Source organism: Tachyglossus aculeatus, chromosome 2, assembly GCF_015852505.1.
Source record: "Tachyglossus aculeatus isolate mTacAcu1 chromosome 2, mTacAcu1.pri, whole genome shotgun sequence".
NCBI classification, from domain to species: domain Eukaryota; kingdom Metazoa; phylum Chordata; class Mammalia; order Monotremata; family Tachyglossidae; genus Tachyglossus; species Tachyglossus aculeatus.
The window spans coordinates 1,063,050-1,085,596 of NC_052067.1; the positions used below are offsets into that span (position 1 = coordinate 1,063,050).

General features: G+C 47.6%; 1 protein-coding gene across 1 annotated transcript in view; it reads left to right on the forward strand.

Moving 5' to 3' along the window:
• Positions 1–3,194: 3,194 nt before the first annotated feature.
• VPS50 (VPS50 subunit of EARP/GARPII complex) overlaps positions 3,195–22,547 on the forward strand; it is a 117,393-nt gene continuing 98,040 nt past the window's right edge. The window contains exons 1-2 of the mRNA XM_038770290.1: positions 3,195–3,322; positions 13,729–13,797. Coding sequence (XP_038626218.1) covers positions 3,290–3,322; positions 13,729–13,797 — 102 coding nt within the window. The 5' untranslated portion in view covers positions 3,195–3,289. The remainder of the gene's footprint in view (positions 3,323–13,728; positions 13,798–22,547) is intronic.

Below are 22,547 nucleotides of genomic sequence, written 5' to 3' on the forward strand. Positions count from 1 at the left end.
AGCGCTTACTGTGTGCAGAGCACTGTACTAAGCGCTTGGGAAGAACAAATTGGCAACATATAGAGACAGTCCCTACCCAACAGTGGGCTCACAGTCTAAAAGGGGGAGACAGAGAACAAAACCAAACATGCTAACAAAATAAAATAAATAGAATAGATATGTACAAGTAAAATAGATAAATAGAGTAATAAATATGTACAAACATATATACAGGCGCTGTGGGGAAGGGAAGGAGGTAAGATGGGGGGGATGGAGAGGGGGATGAGGGGGAGAGGAAGGATGTGAATTACCATGGTAGCAGTTTGGATGAAGAAAGGGCGGATTTTAGTGATGTTGAGAAGGGTGAATTGACAGGATGTAGCGATAGTGATTCAGTGACTGGGAGAGTGTAATACGGTGGGTAAACATGATCCCTGCCCTCAAGGAACTTACAAAGGGGGAAATCTTCATACCCCATTACTTCCTCCTATCTGTTATTCATTTTGATGTCTGTCTCTCCAGCTAGAATGTGAGCTCCCTGACAATAGAGATTGTGTCTTCTAATACTATTATGACTCTGGGCAAGTCTTTTAACTTGAGCCTCAGTTCCCTCATCTGTAAAATGTAAAAAGACTTATCGGGTCTTGATAACAGGTCGGATCCGGTTCCGGGGCGACAGGGAGTTCACAGTCTACTTCTTGCTTAGTACATTGATTGGCACCATTGTAAGCACTTAATAAGTAACACAATTCTTAGTGGGTACTCAGTAAGTACTATTGATTGAGTATTACTGTTTTCTGAGTGCCTACAATGTGCAAAGCATTGTACTAGGTGCTGGGGTGAGTTCACCTCTACAGTTTATCTATTTTAATAATAATAATAATAATGGCATTTATTAAGCGCTTACTATGTGCAAAGCAGTGTTCTAAGCGCTGGGGAGGTTACAAGGAGATCAGGTTGTCCCACGGGGGGCTCACAGTCTTAATCCCCATTTTACAGATGAGGGAACTGAGGCACAGAGAAGTTAAGTGACTCGCCCAAAGTCACACAGCTGACAATTGTTAGAGCAGGGATTCGAACCCATGACCCCTGATTCCAAAGCCTGTGCTCTTTCCACTGAGCCAAGCTGCTTCTCTAACACAAAAGCCGTGAGACGCAGCATGACTTAAGTGGAAAGAGCATAGCTCAGAAGGACCTGGGTCCTAATCCCAGCTCCGTCTTTCTATGGTGTTTGTTAAACGCTTACTGTGTGTCAAACAGTTGTTCTAAACACTGGGGTAGGTACAAGTGAATTAATTTGGACACTGCTGTTTGACTTTGGGTGACTCACTTCACTTCTCTGTGCCTCAGTTACCTGTAAATTGAGGATTAAGACTGTGAGCCCCATTTGGGACATGGACAGTGTCCAACCTGAAAAATGTGTACCTACCACGGCACTTAGAACAGTGCCTGCCATGTAGTAAGTGCTTAACAAATACCTTTTTTTTTAAAAAAAAAGGCTGTACGAGCTCCCCGATGATAATAATAATAATAATGATGGCATTTGTTAAGCACTTACTATGTGCAAAGCACTGTTCTAAGTGCTGGTCCGCTTGGTCTCATCGTCTACCTCTTCTCCCTAGTAGTGCTTAGTAGGGTGCTCCACATCCAGTAAGCACTCAAAAAATATGATTGCTAGGGAAGCAACATGGCATACTGGATAGAGCAAGGACCTGGGAGTAAGAAGGTCATGGGTTCTAATCCCGAATCTGCCACTTGTCTGCTGTGTGACCTTGTGCAAGTCACTTTACTTCTCTGGGCCTCAGTTTCCTCATCTGTAAAATGGGGACTGTGAGCCCACTGTTTGGTAGGGACTGTCTCTATATGTTGCCAACTTGAACTTCCCAAGTGCTTAGTACAGTGCTCTGCACACAGTAAGCGCTCAATAAATACGATTGAATGAATGAATGAATGAATCAAGACTGCGAGCTCTATGTGGGACACCCTGATTACTGTCTATCTACCCCAGCACTTAGAACAGTGATTTGCACATAGTAGGTGCTTAACAAATACCATTATTATTATTATTATTGTTATTAACTCTACCCATTCCCTCCTGGCCCCGCCCTCTCAACTTCACCCTTTCCTCTTAGTGGAAGCAATGTGGCTCAGTGGAAAAAGCACGGGCTTGGGAATCAGCCCCCTCCTTCCTCTCCCCCTCATCCCCCTCTCCATCCCACCCCCCCGTCTTATCTCCTTCTCTTCCCCACAGCACCTGTATATATGTTTGTACATATTTATTACTCTATTTATTTATTTATTTATTTATTTTACTTGTACATGTCTATTCTATTTATTTCATTTTGTTAACATGTTTGGTTTTGTCCTCTGTCTCCCCCTTCTAGACTGTGAGCCCACTGTTGGGTAGGGACCGTCTCTCTAGGTTGCCAACTTGTACTTCCCAAGCGCTTAGTACAGTGCTGTGCACACAGTAAGCGCTCAATAAATACGATTGATTGATTGATTTGCACGTAGTAAGTGCTTAATAAATGCCATTATTATTATTGTAATTCTAGACTGTGAGCCCACTGTTGGGTAGGGACCGTCTCTATATGTTGCCAAGTTGTACTTCCCAAGCGCTTAGTACAGTGCTCTGCACACAGTAACCGCTCAATTAATACAATTGAATAAATAAATACGATTGATTGAATGAATGAATGAATGAATGAATTCCCTAATGGCCCCGCCCTCTTAACTTCGCCCTTTCCTCTCAGTGCTTTGACTAGGCCCTTCTCCGGACCTTCCTACTCCAAGGACACGGGCGGGGGGGGGAAGGAAGGATTGGTTCCGGTCCATAGCCCCCTTTTCAAACCACCCATCACCCTGATCGGAGGCAGGAAGAATAAAACTGAGTATACAACAGGTCACTTAGTGTACCATCCCTTCTCCCTTTCCCCAACCGAGCCTTCTTTCCCCGCGCTCCTCCCTCTCCCCCCCTCAGATCCCCCGTTTGGTTCGGCCCGCCGCGCCGGGCTCAGCTCCTCCAGGGCTGCGCGCGAGTGCGCCTGCGCCGAGCCCAGACGGAGCGGGCCGGAGAGCTGTAGTTCACCTGCCGACCGAGGTGGGGGCGCGCCGGGGCCCAGTGGGGGACTACAACTCCCGGCATGCCGCGGGGCGGCCGAGCCCCCGTCCCCGTCACGTGACCGGCCATCATGGCTGCTCCGGGCCGGGCCGGGGGCGGCCGCTGAGGGAGGGGTCCCGCCCGGTTCGGTCCGGTTGGGGCCGGTTCGATCCGGATCGATCCGGTTCGGGTCCGGAGGCCGCCGCGGCCATGCAGAAGATCAAGTCCCTCATGACCCGACAGGTAAGTCGGCCCCGGCTATGGCTGTCACGCCTCCTCCTGTCGCCTCAGGGCTCCGGGCCTGCTCCCCCCCCCTTATAATAATAATAATAATGATGATGGCATTTGTTAAGCGCTTATTCATTCATTCAGTCGTATTTATTGAGCGCTTACTGTGTCCAGAGCACTGTACTAAGCGCTTATTATGTGCAAAGCACCGTTCTAAGCGGTGGGGGGGATACAAGGTGATCAGGTTGTCCCACGTGGGGCTCACAGTCTTCATCCCCTTTTTACAGATGAGGGGACTGAGGCCCAGATAATAATAATAATAATAATAATAATAATATGTATTAAGCGCTTACTATGTGCAAAGCACTGTTCTAAGCGCTGGGGAGAATACGAGGTGATCAGGTTGTCCCACGTGGGGCTCACAGTCTTCATCCCCTCTTTACAGATGAGGGGACTGAGGCCCAGAGAATAATAGTAATAATAATAATAATAATAATGATGGCATGTATTAAGCGCTTATTATGTGCAAAGCACTGTTCTAAGCGCTGGGGAGGATACGAGGTGATCAGGTTGCCCCACATGGGGTTCACAGTCTTCATCCCCTTTTTACAGATGAGGGGACTGAGGCCCAGAGAATAATAATAATGATGGCATTTGTTAAGCGCTTATTCATTCATTCAGTCGTATTTATTGGGCGCTTACTGTGTGCAGAGCACTGTACTGAGCGCTTATTATGTGCAAAGCACCGTTCTAAGCGGTGGTGGGGATACAAGGTGATCAGGTTGCCCCACGTGGGGCTCACAGTCTTCATCCCCTTTTTACAGATGAGGGGACTGAGGCCCAGATAATAATAATAATAATATGTATTAAGCGCTTACTATGTGCAAAGCACTGTTCTAAGCGCTGGGGAGAATACGAGGTGATCAGGTTGTCCCACGTGGGGCTCACAGTCTTCATCCCCTCTTTACAGATGAGGGGACTGAGGCCCAGATAATAATAATAATAATATGTATTAAGCGCTTACTATGTGCAAATCACTGTTCTAAGCGCTGGAGAGGATACGAGGTGATCAGGTTGCCCCAAATGGGGCTCACAGTCTTCATCCCCTTTTTACAGATGAGGGGACTGAGGCCCAGAGAATAATAATAATAATGATGGCGTTTGTTAAGCGCGTATTCATTCATTCAATCGTATTTATTGAGCGCTTGCTGTGTGCAGAGCACTGTACTAAGCGCTTATTATGTGCAAAGCACTATTCTAAGTGCTGGGGGGGGGGATACAAGGTGATCAGGTTGCCCCACATGGGGCTCACAGTCTTCATCCCCTTTTTACAGGTGCGGGGACTGAGGCCCAGAGAATAATAATAATAATGATGATGGCATTTGTTAAGCGCTTATTCATGCATTCAGTCATACTTATTGAGCACTTACTGTGTGCAGAGCACTGTACTAAGCGCTTATTATGTGCAAAGCACTGTTCCAAGCACTGGGGAGGGTACAAGGTGATCAGGTTGCCCCACATGGGGCTCACAGTCTTCATCCCCTTTTTACAGATGAGGGGACTGAGGCCCAGAGAATAATAATAATAATAATAATCATGATGGCATTTGTTAAGCACTTATTCATTCAGTCGTATTTATTGAGTGCTTACTGTGTGCAGAACACTGTACTAAGCGCTTATTATGTGCAAAGCACTGTTCTAAGCGGTGGGGGGATACAAGGTGATCAGGTTGGCCCACATGGGGCTCACAGTCTTCATCCCCTTTTTACAGATGAGGGGACTGAGGCCCAGAGAATAATAATAATAATAATAATAATAATAATAATAATAATAAGTATTAAGCGCTTACTATGTGCAAAGCACAGTTCTAAGCACTGGGGAGGATACGAGGTGATCAGGTTGCCCCACATGGGGCTCACAGTCTTCATCCCCTTTTTACAGATGAGGGGACTGAGGCCCAGAGAATGATAATAATGATGATGGCATTTGTTAAGCGCTTGTTCATTCATTCATTCAATCGTATTTATTGAGCGCTTACTGTGTGCAGAGCACTGTACTAAGCGCTTATTATGTGCAAAGCACTGTTCCAAGCACTGGGGAGGGTACAAGGTGATCAAGTTGCCCCACATGGGGCTCACAGCCTTCATCCCCTTTTTACGGATGGGGGGACTGAGGCCCAGAGAATGATAATAATGATGATGGCATTTGTTAAGCGCTTGTTCATTCATTCATTCAATCGTATTTATTGAGCGCTTACTGTGTGCAGAGCACTGTACTAAGCGCTTATTATGTGCAAAGCACTGTTCCAAGCACTGGGGAGGGTACAAGGTGATCAAGTTGCCCCACATGGGGCTCACAGCCTTCATCCCCTTTTTACGGATGGGGGGACTGAGGCCCAGAGAATGATAATAATGATGATGGCATTTGTTAAGCGCTTGTTCATTCATTCATTCAATCGTATTTATTGAGCGCTTACTGTGTGCAGAGCACTGTACTAAGCGCTTATTATGTGCAAAGCACTGTTCTAAGCGCTGGGGGGGATACAAGGGGATCAGGTTGACCCACATGGGGCTCACAGCCTTCATCCCCTTTTTACAGATGAGGGGACTGAGGCCCAGAGAATAATAATAATAATAATGATAGCATTTGTTAAGCGCTTATTCATTCATTCAATTGTATTTATTGAGCGCTTACTGTGTGCAGAGCACTGTACTAAGTGCTTATTATGTGCAAAGCACTGTTCTAAGCGCTGGGGGGATACAAGGGGATCAGGTTGCCCCACATGGGGCTCACAGTCTTCATCCCCTTTTCACAGATGAGGGGACTGAGGCCCAGAGAATGATAATAATAATAATAATAATAATAATAATAATAATAATAATGATGGCATTTGTTAAGCGCTTATTCATTCATTCAGTCATATTTATTGAGCGCTTACTGTGTGCAGAGCACTGTACTAAGCGCTTATTATGTGCAAAGCACTGTTCTTAGCGGTGGGGGGATACAAGGTGATCAGGTTGCCCCACATGGGGCTCACAGTCTTCATCCCCTTTTTACAGATGAGGGGACTGAGGCCCAGAGAATAATAATAATAATAATGATGGCGTTTGTTAAGCGATTATTCATTCATTCAGTTGTATTTATTGAGCGCTTACTGTGTGCAGAGCACTGTACTAAGCGCTGGGGAGGATACAAGGTGATCAGGTTGCCCCCCATGGGGCTCACAGTCTTCATCCCCTTTCTACAGATGAGGGGACTGAGGCCCAGAGAATAATAATAATAATAATGATGGCATGTATTAAGCGCTTACTATGTGCAAAGCAGTGTTCTAAGCGCTGGGGAGGATACGAGGTGATCAGGTTGCCCCACATGGGGCTCACAGTCTTCATCCCCTTTTTACAGATGAGGGGACTGAGGCCCAGAGAATAATAATAATGATGGCATTTGTTAAGCGCTTATTCATTCATTCAGTTGTATTTATTGGGCGCTTACTGTGTGCAGAGCACTGTACTAAGCCCTGGGGAGGATACAAGGTGATCAGGTTGCCCCACATGGGGCTCACAGTCTTCATCCCCTTTCTACAGATGAGGGGACTGAGGCCCAGAGAATAATAATAATAATGATGGCATGTATTAAGCGCTTACTATGTGCAAAGCATTGTTCTAAGCGCTGGGGAGGATACGAGGTGATCAGGTTGCCCCACATGGGGCTCACAGTCTTCATCCCCTTTTTACAGATGCGGGGACTGAGGCCCAGAGAATAATAATAATAATAATAATAATGATGGCATTTGTTAAGCGCTTATTCATTCATTCAGTCATATTTATTGAGCGCTTACTGTGTGCAGAGCACTGTACTAAGCGCTTATGTGCAAAGCACTGTTATAAGTGGTGGGGGGGATACAAGGTGATCAGGTTGCCCCACATGGGGCTCACAGTCTTCATCCCCTTTTTACGGATGAGGGGACGGAGGCCCCGAGAATGATAATAATAATAATGATGGCATGTAGTAAGTGCTTACTATGTGCAAATCACTGTTCTAAGCGGTGGGGAGGATACAAGGTGATCAGGTTGCCCCACGTGGGGCTCACAGTCTTCATCCCCTTTTTACAGATGAGGGGACTGAGGCCCAGAGAATAATAATAATGATGGCATTTGTTAAGCGCTTATTCATTCATTCAGTCGTATTTATTGAGCGCTTACTGTGTGCAGAGCACTGTACTAACGGCTTATTATGTGCAAAGCCCTGTTCTAAGCACTGGGGGGGATACAAAGTGATCAGGTTGTCCCATATGGGGCTCACAGTCTTCACCCCCTTTTTACAGATGAGGGGACTGAGGCCCAGAGAATAATAATAATAATAGTGATGATGGCATTTGTTAAGCGCTTATTATGTGCAAAGCACTGTTCTAAGCGCTGGGGAGGATACAGGGTGATCAGGTTGCCCCACATGGAGTTCACAGTCTTCATCCCCTTTTTACAGATGAGGGGACTGAGGCCCAGAGAATAATAATGATGATGGCATTTGTTAAGCACTTATTCATTCATTCAATCGTATTTATTGAGCGCTTACTGTGTGGGCTCACAGTCTTCATCCCGTTTTTACAGATGAGGAACTGAGGCCCAGAGAATAATAATAATAATGATGGCATTTGTTAAGCGCTTATTATGTGCAAAGCACTGTTCTAAGCGATGGGGGGATACAAGGTGATCAGGTTGTCCCACGTGGGGCTCACAGTCTTCATCCCCTTTATACAGATGAGGGGACTGAGGCCCAGAGAATAATAATAATAATTGTAATAATAATGATGATGGCATTTGTTAAGCGCTTACTATGTGCAAAGCACTGTTCTAAGCGCTGGGGGGATACAAGGTGATCAGGTTGTTCCACAAGGGGCTCACAGTCTTAATCCCCTTTTTACAGATGAGGGAACTGAGGTCCCACATGGGGCTCACGGTCCTCATCCCCATTTTACAGATGAGGGAACTGAGGCCCAGAGAAGTTAAGTGACTTGCGCACAGTCACACAGCTGACAAGCGGCAGAGTCGGAATTAGAACCCATAACCTCCGACTTCCAGGCCTGTGCTCTTTCTGCTGAGCCACGCTGCTTCTCTAATAATAATAATAATTTTCATATTTCTTAAGTGCTTACTATATGCCAAGCACTGTTCTGAGCGCTGGGATAGATAGAAAGATCAGCACTGAGGGTGTGGGTTCTAATCCCCGTTCCAGCACTTATCAGCTGCGTGACTTTGGGCAAGTCACTTCTCTGGTCTCAGTTACCTCATCTGTAAAATGGGGATGAAGACTGTGAGCCCTATGTGGGACAACTTCATTACCTAGTATTCCCCCCCAGCGCTTAGAACAGTGCTTGGCACATAGTAAGTGCTTAACAAATGCCATTATTATTATTATAGATAGAGAAGCAGCGTGGCTCAGTGGCAAGAGCTCGGGCTTGGGAGTCAGAGGTTATGGGTTCTAATCCCGGCTCCGCCGCTTGTCGGCTGTGGGACTTTGGGCAAGTCACTTAAACTTCTCTGGACCTCAGTGACCTCCTCTGGAAAATGGGGATGAAGACTGTGACCCCCATGTGGGACAGGGACTGTGTCTAACGTGATTACCTTGTATCTATCCCAGCGCTTAGAACAGTGCTTGGCACAGAGTAAGCACTTAACAAATACCAAAATTATTATTATTATTATACAAGATCATCATTCATTCATTCAATCGTATTTATTGAGCGCTTACTGTGTGCAGAGCACTGTACTAAGCGCTTGGGAAGTACAAGTTGGCAACATGTAGAGACAGTCCCTACCCAACAACGGGCTCACAGTCTGCTCCAGACGTGTTGTTCCACATGGGGCTCACAGTCTTAATCCCCATTTTAATAATAATAATAATTATGGTATTTGTTAAGCGCTTACTATGTGCCAAGCACTGTTCTAAGCACTGGGGTAGACACAGGGTTATCAGGTTGGCCCATGTGGGGCTCACAGTCTTAATCCCCATTTTACAGATTTTAATTGAGGCCCAGAGGAAAAAAAAATAAAAAATAATGGCATTTATTAAGTGCTTACTGTGTGCGAAGCACTGTTCTAAGCGCTGAGGAGGTTACAAGGTAATCAGGTTGTCCCACGGGGGGCCAACAGTCTTAATCCCCATTTTACAGATGAGGTAACTGAGGCCCAGAGAAGTGAAGTGACTGGCCCAAAGTCACACAGCCGACAACTGGCGGAGCCGGGATTTGAACCCATGACCTCTGACTCCCAAGCCCGGGGTCTTGCCACTAGGCCATGCTAAGCGCTATGGAGAGTACAGGGTAGCAGAATCCATCGACACATTCCCTGCCCACAAGGAGCAGATTCTTTTGCTTTCCTGCCCAGGAACCAACAAGTGTCAAAGAACAAAAAGAGCCCCCCACCCCCACCCACCCATAGCTACCCCCAGACCCCCTTCTGGAGCTCCTTCCTGGAGCAGGGGGAATTCAGGGAATTCCTGGCAGCACATGGAGGGGGGAGAAGTTCCCCTTTGTAGATGGAATATCCCCTGGGTGGATGAACGTTGTGGGCAGGAATATGTCTATTTGTTCTTGTATTGTACTCTCCAAAGCCTTTAGTACAATCAATCAATCAATCAATCGTATTTATTGAGCGCTTACTATGTGCAGAGCACTGTACTAAGCGCTTGGGAAGTACAAATTGGCAACATATAGAGACAGTCCCTACCCAACAGTGGGCTCACAGTCTAAAAGACTGTACAGTACAGTACAGTAAAGTACAGTGCTTTGCACACAGTAAGCACTCAATAAATACAACCAAATAAATGGTGTACTCTCCCAAGTGCTGAGTACCATGCTAATTTATTAATTTATTGCTGAATTGTAATAATGATAATAATAATAATAATTGGCATTTGTTAAGCGCTTACTATGTGCAAAGCACTGTTCTAAGCGCTGGGGAGGATACAGGCTGATCAGGTTGTCCCACGTGGGGCTCACAGTCTTAATCCCCATTTTACAGATGAGGGAACTGAGGCCCAGAGAAGTTAAGTGACTTGCCCAAGATCACACAGCAGACATGTGGCGGAGTTGGGCTTCGAACCTGTGACCTCTGACTCCAAAGCCCGGGCTCTTTCCACTGAGCCACGGTGCTTCTCTGAAATTGGACTTTCCAAGCGCTTAGTACAGTGCCCTCCGCACAGTAAGTGCTCGATAAAGACGATTGGATTGAATGAAGTAAGCGCTCAATAAATACGATTGAAATGAATGAATGAATGAATGCTGGAAGGGGCCAAAGTCCCGAGGGGCAAGAAAGAGCCCCCAGATTCCTGGTTGTGGTTGTTGGGATCCCTTTAACTTCCTGTACCTGCCTCCCTACTCCCAAACCCTGCCCTACCTGTTTTCCCCTTCCTCCTTCCTTCCCCCCTCCACCCGCCCTTTACTCCTGGATTAAGGAAAATGCCCCCTACTCCAGCCTGCCCCATTTATTTCCTCCCTCCCCTGCCCCCGTCTCCATCTCTCTTTCCTTCCCCAGCCCCCTCCCTTTTCCCCAGAGCACTGTATTAAGCGCTTGGGAGAGTACAGTACAACAGACACATTTCCTGCTCAGAACGAGCTCACAGTCCAGAGGGTGCGACAGACATTAATCTACATAAATAAAGAAATAAATTTCAGATATATAAATATGTGCTGTGGGACTGGGAGGGAGGATGAAGGAAGGGAGCAAGTCAGGGCGACGCAGAAGGGAGTGGGAGAAGAGGAAAGGAGGGTTTAAGTTGTAGAGAAGCAGCGTGGCTCAGTGGAAAGAGCACGGGCTTTGGAGTCAGAGGTCATGGGTTCAAATCCCGGCTCTGTCAGTTGTCAGCCGTGTGGCTTTGAGTTGAGGTAGGAGGGGGGCAAGGTGAGTGACTGCTATAAAGTCAATGGTGAGGAGTTTTTATTTGATGCGGAGGTGGATGGGTATCCACTGGAGTTTCTTGAGGAGGGGGGAGACATGGTCTAAACGTTTTTGAAGGAAAATGATCCAGGCAGCAGACTGGAGTGGGGAGAGACAGGAGACAGGGAGGTCAGCAAGGAGGCTGAAATGATAAGGCGAGAGAGGATAAGTGCTTGTGTTAATATGGTAGCAGTTTGGATGGAGAGGAAGGAGTGGATTTTAGCTTTGTCGTGAAGGTAGGAGTGACAGGATTTAGTGACGGCTTGCTTATGTGGGTTGAATGAGAGAGAAGAGTCAAGGATAACGCCAAGGTTATAGGCTTGTGAGACAGGAAGGATGGTGGTGCCGTTTACAGTGATGGTAAAGTGAGGGAAAGGACAGGGTTTGGGTGGGAAGAGAAGGAGCTCTGTTTTGGACATGTTAAGCTTGGGAGAACTGGAGGACATCCAAGTAGAGGTGTCTTGAAGGCAGGAGGAAATGCGAGACTGCAGAGAGGGAGAGTGATCAGGGCTGGAGGGGTAGCTTTGCGTATCATCTGCAAAAAGGTGGTGGTTGAAGCCGTGTGAGCGAATGAGTTGTCCAAGGGAGTGGGTGTACCTGGCGAATAGAAGGGGACCCACACGGAGTTCACAGTCTCCAGGGGGACACTGACATTAAAATAGATTAGGACTAGAGGAAATAGCAGAGTAGAGGCTACTTATATAAAATCTGTGGGGCCAAGATGAGTATCAAAGTGCTTAAAGGGGAGCACAGCCAAGTTCATAGTAAGTGCCAGGGGGAGGGCATAGAGGGGAAATAAAGGGCTTAGTCTGGGAAGGCTTCTTGGAGGAGAGGTGAATTTAGGAGGGCTTCAAAGGTGGGGAGAGCAGTGGACTAGGAACTAGTTGTGTGTGTATGCTAAATGTTTGTCACCAAAGCTTGCGGGTCTCACCTTCACAACATCGCCAAGATCTACCCTTTTCTTCTCCATCCAATTGCCAATTGTGTTGCCAATTTGTACTTCCCAAGCGCTTAGTACAGTGCTCTGCACATAGTAAGCGCTCAGTAAATACGATTGATTGATTGATTGACTGACTGATCCAAACCTCTACCACACTAGCACAGTCACTCATCCTATCCCGACTGGATTACTGCTTCAGCCTCCTTTTTGACCTCCCAACCTCCTGTCCCTCCCCACTTCAGTCTATACTTCACGCAGCTGCCCAGATTATCTTTCTACAGAAACGTTCTGGGCATGTCACCCCCGCTCCTCAAAAATCTCCAGTGGTTGCCTATCAACCTCCATATCAAGCAAAAACTCCTCACTATTGGCTTCAAAGCACTCCATCACGTTGCCCCTTCCTACCTCACCTCCCTTTTCTCTTTCTACATCCCAGCCCGCATACTTTGCTCCTCTGGTGCTCTACGTCTTTATTACTCTATTTATTTTATTTGTACATATTTACTCTATTTATTTTATTAATGATGTGTATATAGCTATAATTTTATTTATTCTGATGGCATTGACACCTGTCGTCTTGTTTTGTTTTGTTATCTGTCTCCCCCTTCTAGACTGTGAGCCCGTTGTTGGGTAGGGACCGTCTCTATATGTTGCCGATTTGTACTTCCTAAGCGCTTAGTACAGTGCTGAGCACAGAGTAAGTGCTCAATAAGTACTACTGAATGAATGACTATCTCACTTTGGGAAAATCTGCCCATCAGTCAGTCTCTCAATCTGCCCTAAAATGTTTGGCTCCTGAATCCTTTTAGGTGGTTGGGTCCCCGCACCCCGCGGCAGGAAGCCCAATTTTGTATTTTGCAGTCTGGACACCACCGAGAAGGGAAATCTGGGGATGTTGGCTTTGGGCTGCTTCTGCCCCCAGCCCGGCAAGTGGCTACCAGGAAACCCCTCTGGGCAACTGAGATGAACCAGGGAAGGCCTCCCCGCGGGGGCTGGCGGGGTGGGGGGGGATTTTCAGGAGGCTTTAGAGATGGGGAGAGCAATGATTTGAGAAGCAGAGTGACCTAGTGGATAGAGCACGGGCCTGGGAGACAGAAGGACCTGGGTTCTAGTGCCAGCTGACTTGCCCAAGCGGCTTGCCCAAGGTCACACAGCAGACAAGGGCAGAGCCAGGATTGGAACCCACATCCTCTGACTCCCAAGCCCAGGCTTTTTCCACTAAGCCACGCTGCTTCTCTTTGCCATAAAAAAAGTTTTGGCAGGTGTGGAGGGGAAGGGTGTCTAGGCAGGAGGGAGGACTAGAGCAAGGGGTCAGAGGTGAGGGAGGAGCCGTTGGTGGGCCCGGGCGGTGCTCCCGGGGGCCTACCCGTATCGGGCTCTGGATGTCAGATGCCGAGTTGTGCGGGAATGAGCCGGGGCCTCCCCTCGGGCACTGACCGCCCACCCTGTCCGATGCCTTCCTTGGCTCCAGCCTGTGGGGCCGCTACCCTGCCGGTGTTGGGGTACGGAAGGAATCATCACCTTAATTGGCTTCTCTTCTGTTCTAGGGGCTCCTGAGTCCTCAGGAGAGCATCAGTGACCTGAGCCCCATCGAGAACCTGCGACTCCCCAACAAGGTACCACCGCTCTCGCCATCTGCCATCTGGCTTGTGTGTGGGTGCGCACGGGTGTGTGCAGGAGTGTGTGTGGGCATGTGTTGGGAGTGAGGGAGGATGGAGAAGGTCCCTGTTCCTCCCCTAGTGCGGTGTGAGTGTATGCGTATGTGTGTATGTGTATTCAGCGCTTGGAGCAGTGCTTTGCACATAGTAAGTGCTTAACAAGTACCAACATTATTATTGTTATTATATATGTGTGTGTATCCGGGGTGAGGGAGGATGGAGAAGACCTCTTTTCCTCCCCTCGTGTCCATCAGGAGGAGGATTCCCCCTGCTTTTGCTCCTTGGGGAGGCCCGTTCCTTCTTGGAAGAAGGCCCAGAGGGAGGGAGCCGGTGCCCCTGTGGAAGTAGGCCGTACCTGACAGAAAGGAATCGATCGGTGGGGTGGGGCCGGGGCCAGAAACGTGTCTACCAACTCTGTTGTGTACTCTACCGTGCGCTTATTACGGTGTTCCGCACACAGTAGCGTGCTCAATAAATGCAATCCAGTAATTGATTGATGAGACAGGACCGCTGCCAAAACCAAGACGCTTCAAAGCGGACAGGCTGGGTGCGAGTCCGGGTGGGAGCAACTTTAGGGAGGGACTCGAGGGCAGATGAGGCAAGGTGATGTGCTCTGCACTCGGTAATGCTCGAGATACCATTGATTGATTGTAAAGTGGGGATTAAGACTGTGAGCCCCGTGCAGAACAGGGAACATGTCCAACCTGATTTGCTTGTGTCCACCCCAGGGCTTAGTACAGTGCCTGGCACATAGGAAGTGCTTAACAAATACCATCATTATTGTTATTATTGATGGATCGATTGCCCATTTGTCTGTGTCATTATGGCCCACTAGGAAGACCCTGAAGAACCCAGCCACCTGGGACTGGTCATGAGAGGATTGAATGGGTGGTTGTTGCTTGTGACAGGATAAAAGACAAAGGACAGAGCCTCTCTGATTGGGGGAGGGACAAGGGGAGTCCGGAATAATACTTATGGTACTTGTTAATAATGGTAGTAGTAATAATAATTATGGTATTCGTTAAGCCCTTACGGTGTGCCAGGCACCAAACTAAGTGCTGGGGTGGATACAAGCTAGTGGTGTTGGACACAGTCCCTGTCCCACGTGGGGCTCACAGTCTCAGTCCCCATTTTAGAGATGAGGTAACTGATTCACAGAGAAATTAAATGACTTGCCCAAGGTCACACAGCAGACAAGCGGCAGAGCTGAGATTAGAAGCCATGACCTTCTGTCTCCCAGGCCCGGGCTCTAGCCACTTTGCCATGCTGCTTCTCATGCTGTTAAGCGCTTACAGTGTGCCAAGCACTATACTAAGCGCTGGGGGAGATAAGGGTTAATCAGGTTGGACACAGTCCTGTCCCACATGGAGCATCCCCATTTGACAGTTGAGGTAACTGAGGTGCAGCAAAGGGAAATGACTTGCCCGAGGTCACATAGCAGACGTGGTGGAGGCGAGATTAGAACCCAGGTCCTTCTGACTTCCAAGCCTGTGCTCTGTCCAGTAAGCCGCACTGGTTCTCTGACCCGTGGAGTCCCCCGATTTCAGGCTTGGGACCGGGGGAGAACAGTGATGCTCCCCGTCCATGAAGAATGTCTTGTGGAGGCTAGCACCCACAAAACCCATCCCTGTTTGCCAGGCTCTGGAACAAGTCTTGCGCTGAGGCCGATTTTCTTTTTAATATGGTATTTAAGCGCTTACTTTGTGTCAAGCACTGTTCTATGCGCCAAACACTGTTTTAAGCCCCAAGCCCTCCCTGAGGAATCCGACGGCCTGAAGAAAAAATGATGGAGAATCATGGCCGAGAGTCGCCTTGCCATCCCTCGACTTTGGGTCGCCGGGCGGTCTAGCTCCGAGCCTCCCCAGCCCGAAGCGGCCGTATGTCTCAGAGCGTGGCCGGAAAACGGATTCTGGCGGGAAAGGCCTTCCGGACCTTGGGATCTCTGGCCCTTGGTACCTACTCCCTTTTCCTCCTTCAGCCGGATGCTAGGAGAGATGCGTCATCAGCTATTTTTACGTTTGGAGTTACTAAAGGGCCTGTTATTCTACTTTTTTGACGGGACAGAGGAGAGGGCAGTGGCAGTGGCGGCCAGTTGCGGGGCGGAGAGCGGGAGAGTCGCAAAGCGTTCGGCCGGTTGTGGTTGAATGTCTGGAGGAAAGAGACTGGCATCTTTGAAAGCTTTTGTCTCCCAGCTAATCTGAAATGCCGCCTACGGATGCAGCAGTGAGTGGATTTGTGTTGGGCATCAGGGTATCCGGAAGAAGGGCCTAAAGCCTCCCCAATACAGCACCCTGGGTGCCCAGGCCTGGCTGAGCAGGGCATGCCCTCTTTTAGACTGTGAGCCCACTGTTGGGTAGGGACTGTCTCTATATGTTGCCAACTTGTACTTCCCAAGCGCTTAGTACAGTGCTCTGCACACAGTAAGCGCTCAATAAATACGATTGATGATGATGATGTCTCTATATGTTGCCAATTTGTACTTCCCAAGCGCTTAGTACAGTGCTCTGCACACAGTAAGCGCTCAATAAATACGATTGATGATGATGATGTCTCTATATGTTGCCAATTTGTACTTCCCAAGCGCTTAGTACAGTGCTCTGCACACAGTAAGCGCTCAATAAATACGATTGATGATGATGATGATGAATGCCAGGGCCTGGTTAACGGCGGTAGCGGTCATTCATTCATTCATTCATTCAGTCGTATTTATTGAGCGCTTAGTGTGTGCAGAGCACTGTACTAAGCGCTTGGGAAGTACAAGTTGGCGCGTCTGGCAGCAAATCCCAGAGATCTAAGATTTGTCTCAAGACCTTGAGGGCTGGGCAGGAGGGACTCTGCTGTGTGACCTTGGGCAAGCCGCTTCACTTCGCTGGGCCTCAGTTACTTGGTCTGTAAAATGGAGACTGTGAGCCCCATATGGAACAGGGATTGTGTCCAACCCGGTTTGCTTGTATCCCTCCCCAGCGCTTAGTACAGTGCCTGGCACGTAGAAAGTGCTTAACAAACACCATTATTAGTATTATCTCACTGCCAGTAGGGTCGACTTCAAAGACCCAGGGGGTCAACCTTGCTGCTTCTGTCTCTGCCCCGCCCCTGATGATGATGATTAATAACAACAAAAGCATAAACGGCAGTGTTATTTAAGCACTTCTTTGCCAAACATTGTTCCAAGCGCTGGAAGATATAGGCTGGGAATATGTCTGATTAAGTTGTACTCTCTGAAACACTTAGAGAAGCAGCGTGGCTCAGTGGAAGGAGCCCGGGCTTTGGAGTCAGAGGTCATGGGTTCAAATCCCGGCTCTGCCAATTGTCAGCTGTGTGACTTTGGGTAAGTCACTTCACTTCTCCGTGCCCCAGTTACCTCATCTGTAAAATGGGGATTAAGGCTGTGAGCCCCACGGGGGACGACCTGATCACCTTGTAACCTCCCCAGCGATTAGAACAGTACTTTGCACATAGTAAGCGCTTATTAAAAAAAAAAATGCCATTATTATTCAGCGCTTAGAACAGTGCTTTGCACATAGTAAGCGCTTAATAAATTCCATCATTAGTATAATAATAATAATAATTATGGCATTTGTTAAGCGCTTACTATGTGCAAAGCACTGTTCTAAGCGCTGGGGAGGTTACAAGGTGATCAGGTTGTCCCACGGGGGGCTCACAGTTTTAATCCCCATTTTCCAGATGAGGTAACTGAGGCACAGAGAAGTTAAGTGACTTGCCCAAAGTTACACAGCTGACAACTGACGAAGCCGGGATTTGAACCCATGACCTCTGACTCCAAAGCCCGTGCTCTTTCCACTGAGCCACGCTGCTTCTCTAGTACAATGCTCTGCACGCAGTAAGCGCTCAATACATGCGATTGACAGGTCAGACACAGTCTTTTCCCCAACCCCCATTTTCCTCCATTCTCCTCATCACCCCCTCCCCACCCACAAAGCTTCTTTTAATATTTTGCGGATGATGTTGTCCCCAGATCTCCCACGTTTTAGTACCTCAGCACGTTCTGGTTTATCCGCGTAAATTTATACGAAGGCCCCCCGTTCCCAAATCGATTTGTCGCCGATTTAACCAACCGGCACCAAACCGGTTTTCCTGGATCTGCTGTCAGTTAAAGTCGGTTGGGACTGTTTTTTCATGAAGCAAAGGAAGAGCGTTAGTTGGCGGGGTGGGGAGGAAAATGGAGGTGGCTGTGGGGCCTGGGGTTTGGCACTTTATATAATTATAATTATATCTATAATTCTATTTGTTTACATTACCTGTTTACTTGTTTTGATGTGTCTCTAGCTATAGTTCTATTTATTCATATTGATGCCTGTTCACTTGTTTTTATACCTGTCTCCCCAATTCTAGACTGTAAGCCCAGCGTGGGCAGGAATTGTCTCCGTTTATTGGTGAATTGTACTTTCCAAGCGCTTAGTACAGTGTTAAGCGCTCAATAAACATGACTGAACGTGAGCCCGTTTCTAGACCGTGAGCTCGTTGTTGGGTAGGGACCGTCTCTTTATTCGTTCATTCAGTCGTATTTATTGAGTGCTCACTGCGTGCAGAGCACTGTACTAAGCGCTCGGGAAGTACTAGTTGGCAACATATAGAGACGGTCTCTACCCAACAATGGGCTCACAGTCTAGAAGGGGGAGATGGACAACAAAACAAAACATGGATTCAAAATTGTCAGAACAAATAGAATTGTAGCTATATGCACATAAATAAAATAGAATAGAAATAAATAACAACAAAATAATAATAATAACAACAAAATTAATAGAATAGTAAATATGTACAAGTAAAACTGTGTAGTAAATCTGTACAAATATAGACACATAAATGCTGTGGATGTTGCTGACTCATACTTCCCAAGCACTTCGTGCAGTGCTCTGCACACAGGGAGCGCTCAATAAATACGATTGGTTGAATAATAATGATCATGGCATTTATTAAGCGCTTACTATGTGCAAAGCACTGCTGTAAGCTCTGGGGAGGTTATGAGAAGCAGCGTGGCTCAGTGGAAAGAGCACGGGCTTTGGAGTCAGAGGTCATGGGTTCGAATCCCAACTCCGCCACATGTCTGCTGTGTGACCTTGGGCGAGTCACTTAACTTCTCTGAGCCTCAGTTACCTCATCTGTAAAATGGGGATTAAGACTGTGAACCCCACATGGGACAACCTGATCACTTTGTATCCCCCCCAGCGCTTAGAACAGTGCTTTGCACATAGTAAGCGCTTAACAAATGCCAACATTATTATTATTATTATTATTATTATTACAAGGCGATCAGGTTGTCCCACAGGGGGCTCACAGTCTTCACCCCCATTTTACAGACACAGAGAAGTGAAGTGACTTGCCCAAAGTCACCCAGCTGACAGTTGGTAGTGCCGGGATTCGAACCCGTGACCTCTGACTCCAAAACCCGGGCTCTTTCCACTGAGCCACGCCGCTTCTCACTGAATGAATGAATGAGGCAGGTTGGTGGAGATTGGGGTTCGGCTTTGAGGTTGGGAGCCCTGCCTGCTCTGGGGCTGCAATAATATAATGATGGCATTTGTTAAGCGCTTACTATGTGCAGAGCACTGGTCTAAGCGCAGTGGCAGGGAGATCATCATCATCATCATCAACCGTATTTATTGAGCGCTTACTATGTGCAGAGCACTGTACTAAGCACTTGGGAAGTACAAATTGGCAACATGTAGAGACAGTCCCAACCCAACAGTGGGCTCACAGTCTAAAAGGGGAAGACAGAGAACAAAACCAAACATACTAACAAAATAAAATAAATAGAATAGATATGTACAAGTAAAATAAATAATCAATCAATCAATCAATCGTATTTATTGAGCGCTTACTATGTGCAGAGCACTGTACTAAGCGCTTGGGAAGTACAAATTGGCAACATATAGAGACAGTCCCTACCCAACAGTGGGCTCAAAGTCTAAAAGTCTAAATAAATAAATAGAGTAATAAATATGTACAAACATATATACATATATACAGGGAGATCCCATCAGGGGGCAGTAGACGCCCAGAGGAGAGGGCCCACCACCCTTCATCCCTTTTCATTCATTCAATCGTATTTATTGAGCGCTTACTGTGTGCAGAGCACTGTACTAAGCGCTTGGGAAGTCCAAGTTGGCAACATATAGAGACGGTCCCTACCCAGCAGTGGGCTCCCAGTCTAGAAGACTTCATCCCTTCATCCCGCTCTGCCCATTGGAGGGCTCCTGGCAGCAGGGGCATCCGACCCATGAGCCCCGCTCCTTCATTCATCCAGTCGTATTTATTGAGCGCTCACTGTGTGCAGAGCACTGGACCAAGCACTTGGGAAGTACAAGTCGGCGGCATACAGAGAGGGTCCCTCCCCAACAGCCGGCCCACAGTCTGGAAGGGGGAGACAGACGATGAAACAAAACACGAGGACAGGTGTCAAGTCGTCAGAACAAATAGAATCAAAGCTAGATCATAATAATAACGATGGTATTTGTTAAGCGCTGACTATGTGCAAAGCACTGTTCTAAGCACTGGGGAGGTTACAAGGTGATCAGGTTGTCCCATGGGGGGCTTACAGTTTTAATCCCCATTTTACAGAGGAGGTAACTGAGGCACAGAGAAGTGAAGTAAAATATTCAAGGCCCTACTGAGAGCTCACCTCCTCCAGGAGGCCTTCCCAGACCGATCCCCCTCCTTCCTCTCCCCCTCGTCCCCCTCTCCATCCCCCACATCTTACCTGGTTCCCTTCCCCACAGCACCTGTATATATGTATATATGTTTGTACATATTTATTACTCTATTTTGTACGTAGCTATTCAATCAATCGTATTTATTGAGCACTTACTGTGTGCAGAGCACTGTACTAAGCGCTTGGGAAGTACAAGTTCGCAACATATAGAGACAGCCCCTACCCAACAGCGGGCTCACAGTCTAAAAGTCTATTCTATTTATTTTATTTTGTTAGTATGTTTGGTTTTGTTCTCTGTCTCCCCCTTCTAGACTGTGAACCCGCTGTTGGGTAGGGACTGTCTCTAGATGTTGCCAGCTTGGACTTCCCAAGCGCTTAGTCCAGTGCTCTGCACACAGTAAGCGCTCAGTAAATACGATGGATTGATCGATTGAAGTGACTTGCCCAGAGTCACAGAGCCGACAGTTGGCAGAGCCGTGATTTGAACCCATGACCTCTGACTCCAAAGCCCATGCTCTTTCCGCTGAGCCACGCTGCTTCTCCGATGCACATCATTAACAAAATAAATAGAATAGTAAACACGTACAAGTAAAATAAATAGAGTAATAGATCTGTACAAACATATATGCAGGTGCTGTGGGGAGGGGAAGGAGGTAAGGCTGGGGGGATGGGGATGGGGGGAGGAAGGAGGGGGCTCAGTGTGGGAAGGCCTCCTGGAGGAGGTGAGCTCTCAGTAGGGATTTGAAGGGAGGAAGAGCTAGCTTGGCGGATGTGGGGAGGGAGGGCATTCCAGGCAAGGGGGAGGACGTGGGCCGGGGGTCGACGGTGGGACAGGCGAGAACGAGGTACGGTGAGGAGGTTAGCCGTGGCAGAGGAGCGGAGGGTGCGGGCTGGGCTGGAGAAGGAGAGAAGGGAGGAGAGGTAGGAGGGGGCGAGGGGATGGAGAGTCTTGAAGCTGAGCGTTCACAGAGTTTACCTAAAAACCTTCCTCCACCCAGCGTGACACCCCGCCTCTAATCACCAACTGTCGGGCACCACAGCTTTGCCCCGACAGGAATCAAAAATCCCGTGTGTCATCACGGCGGGGTTGGCCAGCCACCTTCTGCGAGTCTGTTCGCGGCCTCGTTGCCGAAATGAGCAGCGAGGGTGGCGGGGTCACCGATGACTCTGGGCTCCGGTCCGTGGGGAAACCAGCTCGGCTTTTGAATCGGACTCCTATGTAGCAGCTTGGTTTTCATAACCTATGGGTGCGTGCTAATTATCCAGAGGGCGTGGGCAGTCAGTCGTATTTATTGAGCACTTACTGCGTGCAGAGCACTGAACTTAGGGCTTTCATTCTTTCATATTTATTGGGTGCTTACTCTGTGCAGAGCACTGTACTAAGTGCTTTCATTCATTCAGTCATTTATTGAGCACTTACTTTGTGCAAAGTACTGTTCTTAGCACTTTCATTCAGTCATCATCATCATCAATCGTATTTATTGAGCGCTTACGGTGTGCAGAGAACTGTACTAAGCGCTTGGGAAGTACAAGTTGACAACATTTATTGAGTGCTTACTGTGTGCAAAGCATTGTACTAAGCACTTAGGAGAGTACACTATAACAGTAAACATACAGTAGAACAATAAACAATAATTCCATTGTAATGTATTCTCCCAAGCGCTTAGTACAGTGCTCTGCACTTAGTAAGAGCTCAAAAAATGACATTGATTCAGAAGCGGTGTGGAAAGAGCACGAGCCCAGGAGTCAGAGGAGCTGGATTCTAATTTATTTGGATGACCTTGAGCAAGTCACTTCACTTCTGTGTGCTTCTGTTTCCTCATCTGTAAAATGGGGAGTAAGACTGTGAGCCGTATGTGGGACAGGAACTGTATCCAAATTAATTATCCTGTAGCTTCCCCAATGCCGAGAACAGCACCTGGCACATAAGCACATGACAAATGCCACAATTATTGTTCTGCATGATGACCGTCTCCTTGATTTGGGGAGAGAATAGTTCATTTTGCTGTTTAGTAAGCATTTACTATTTGCCCAG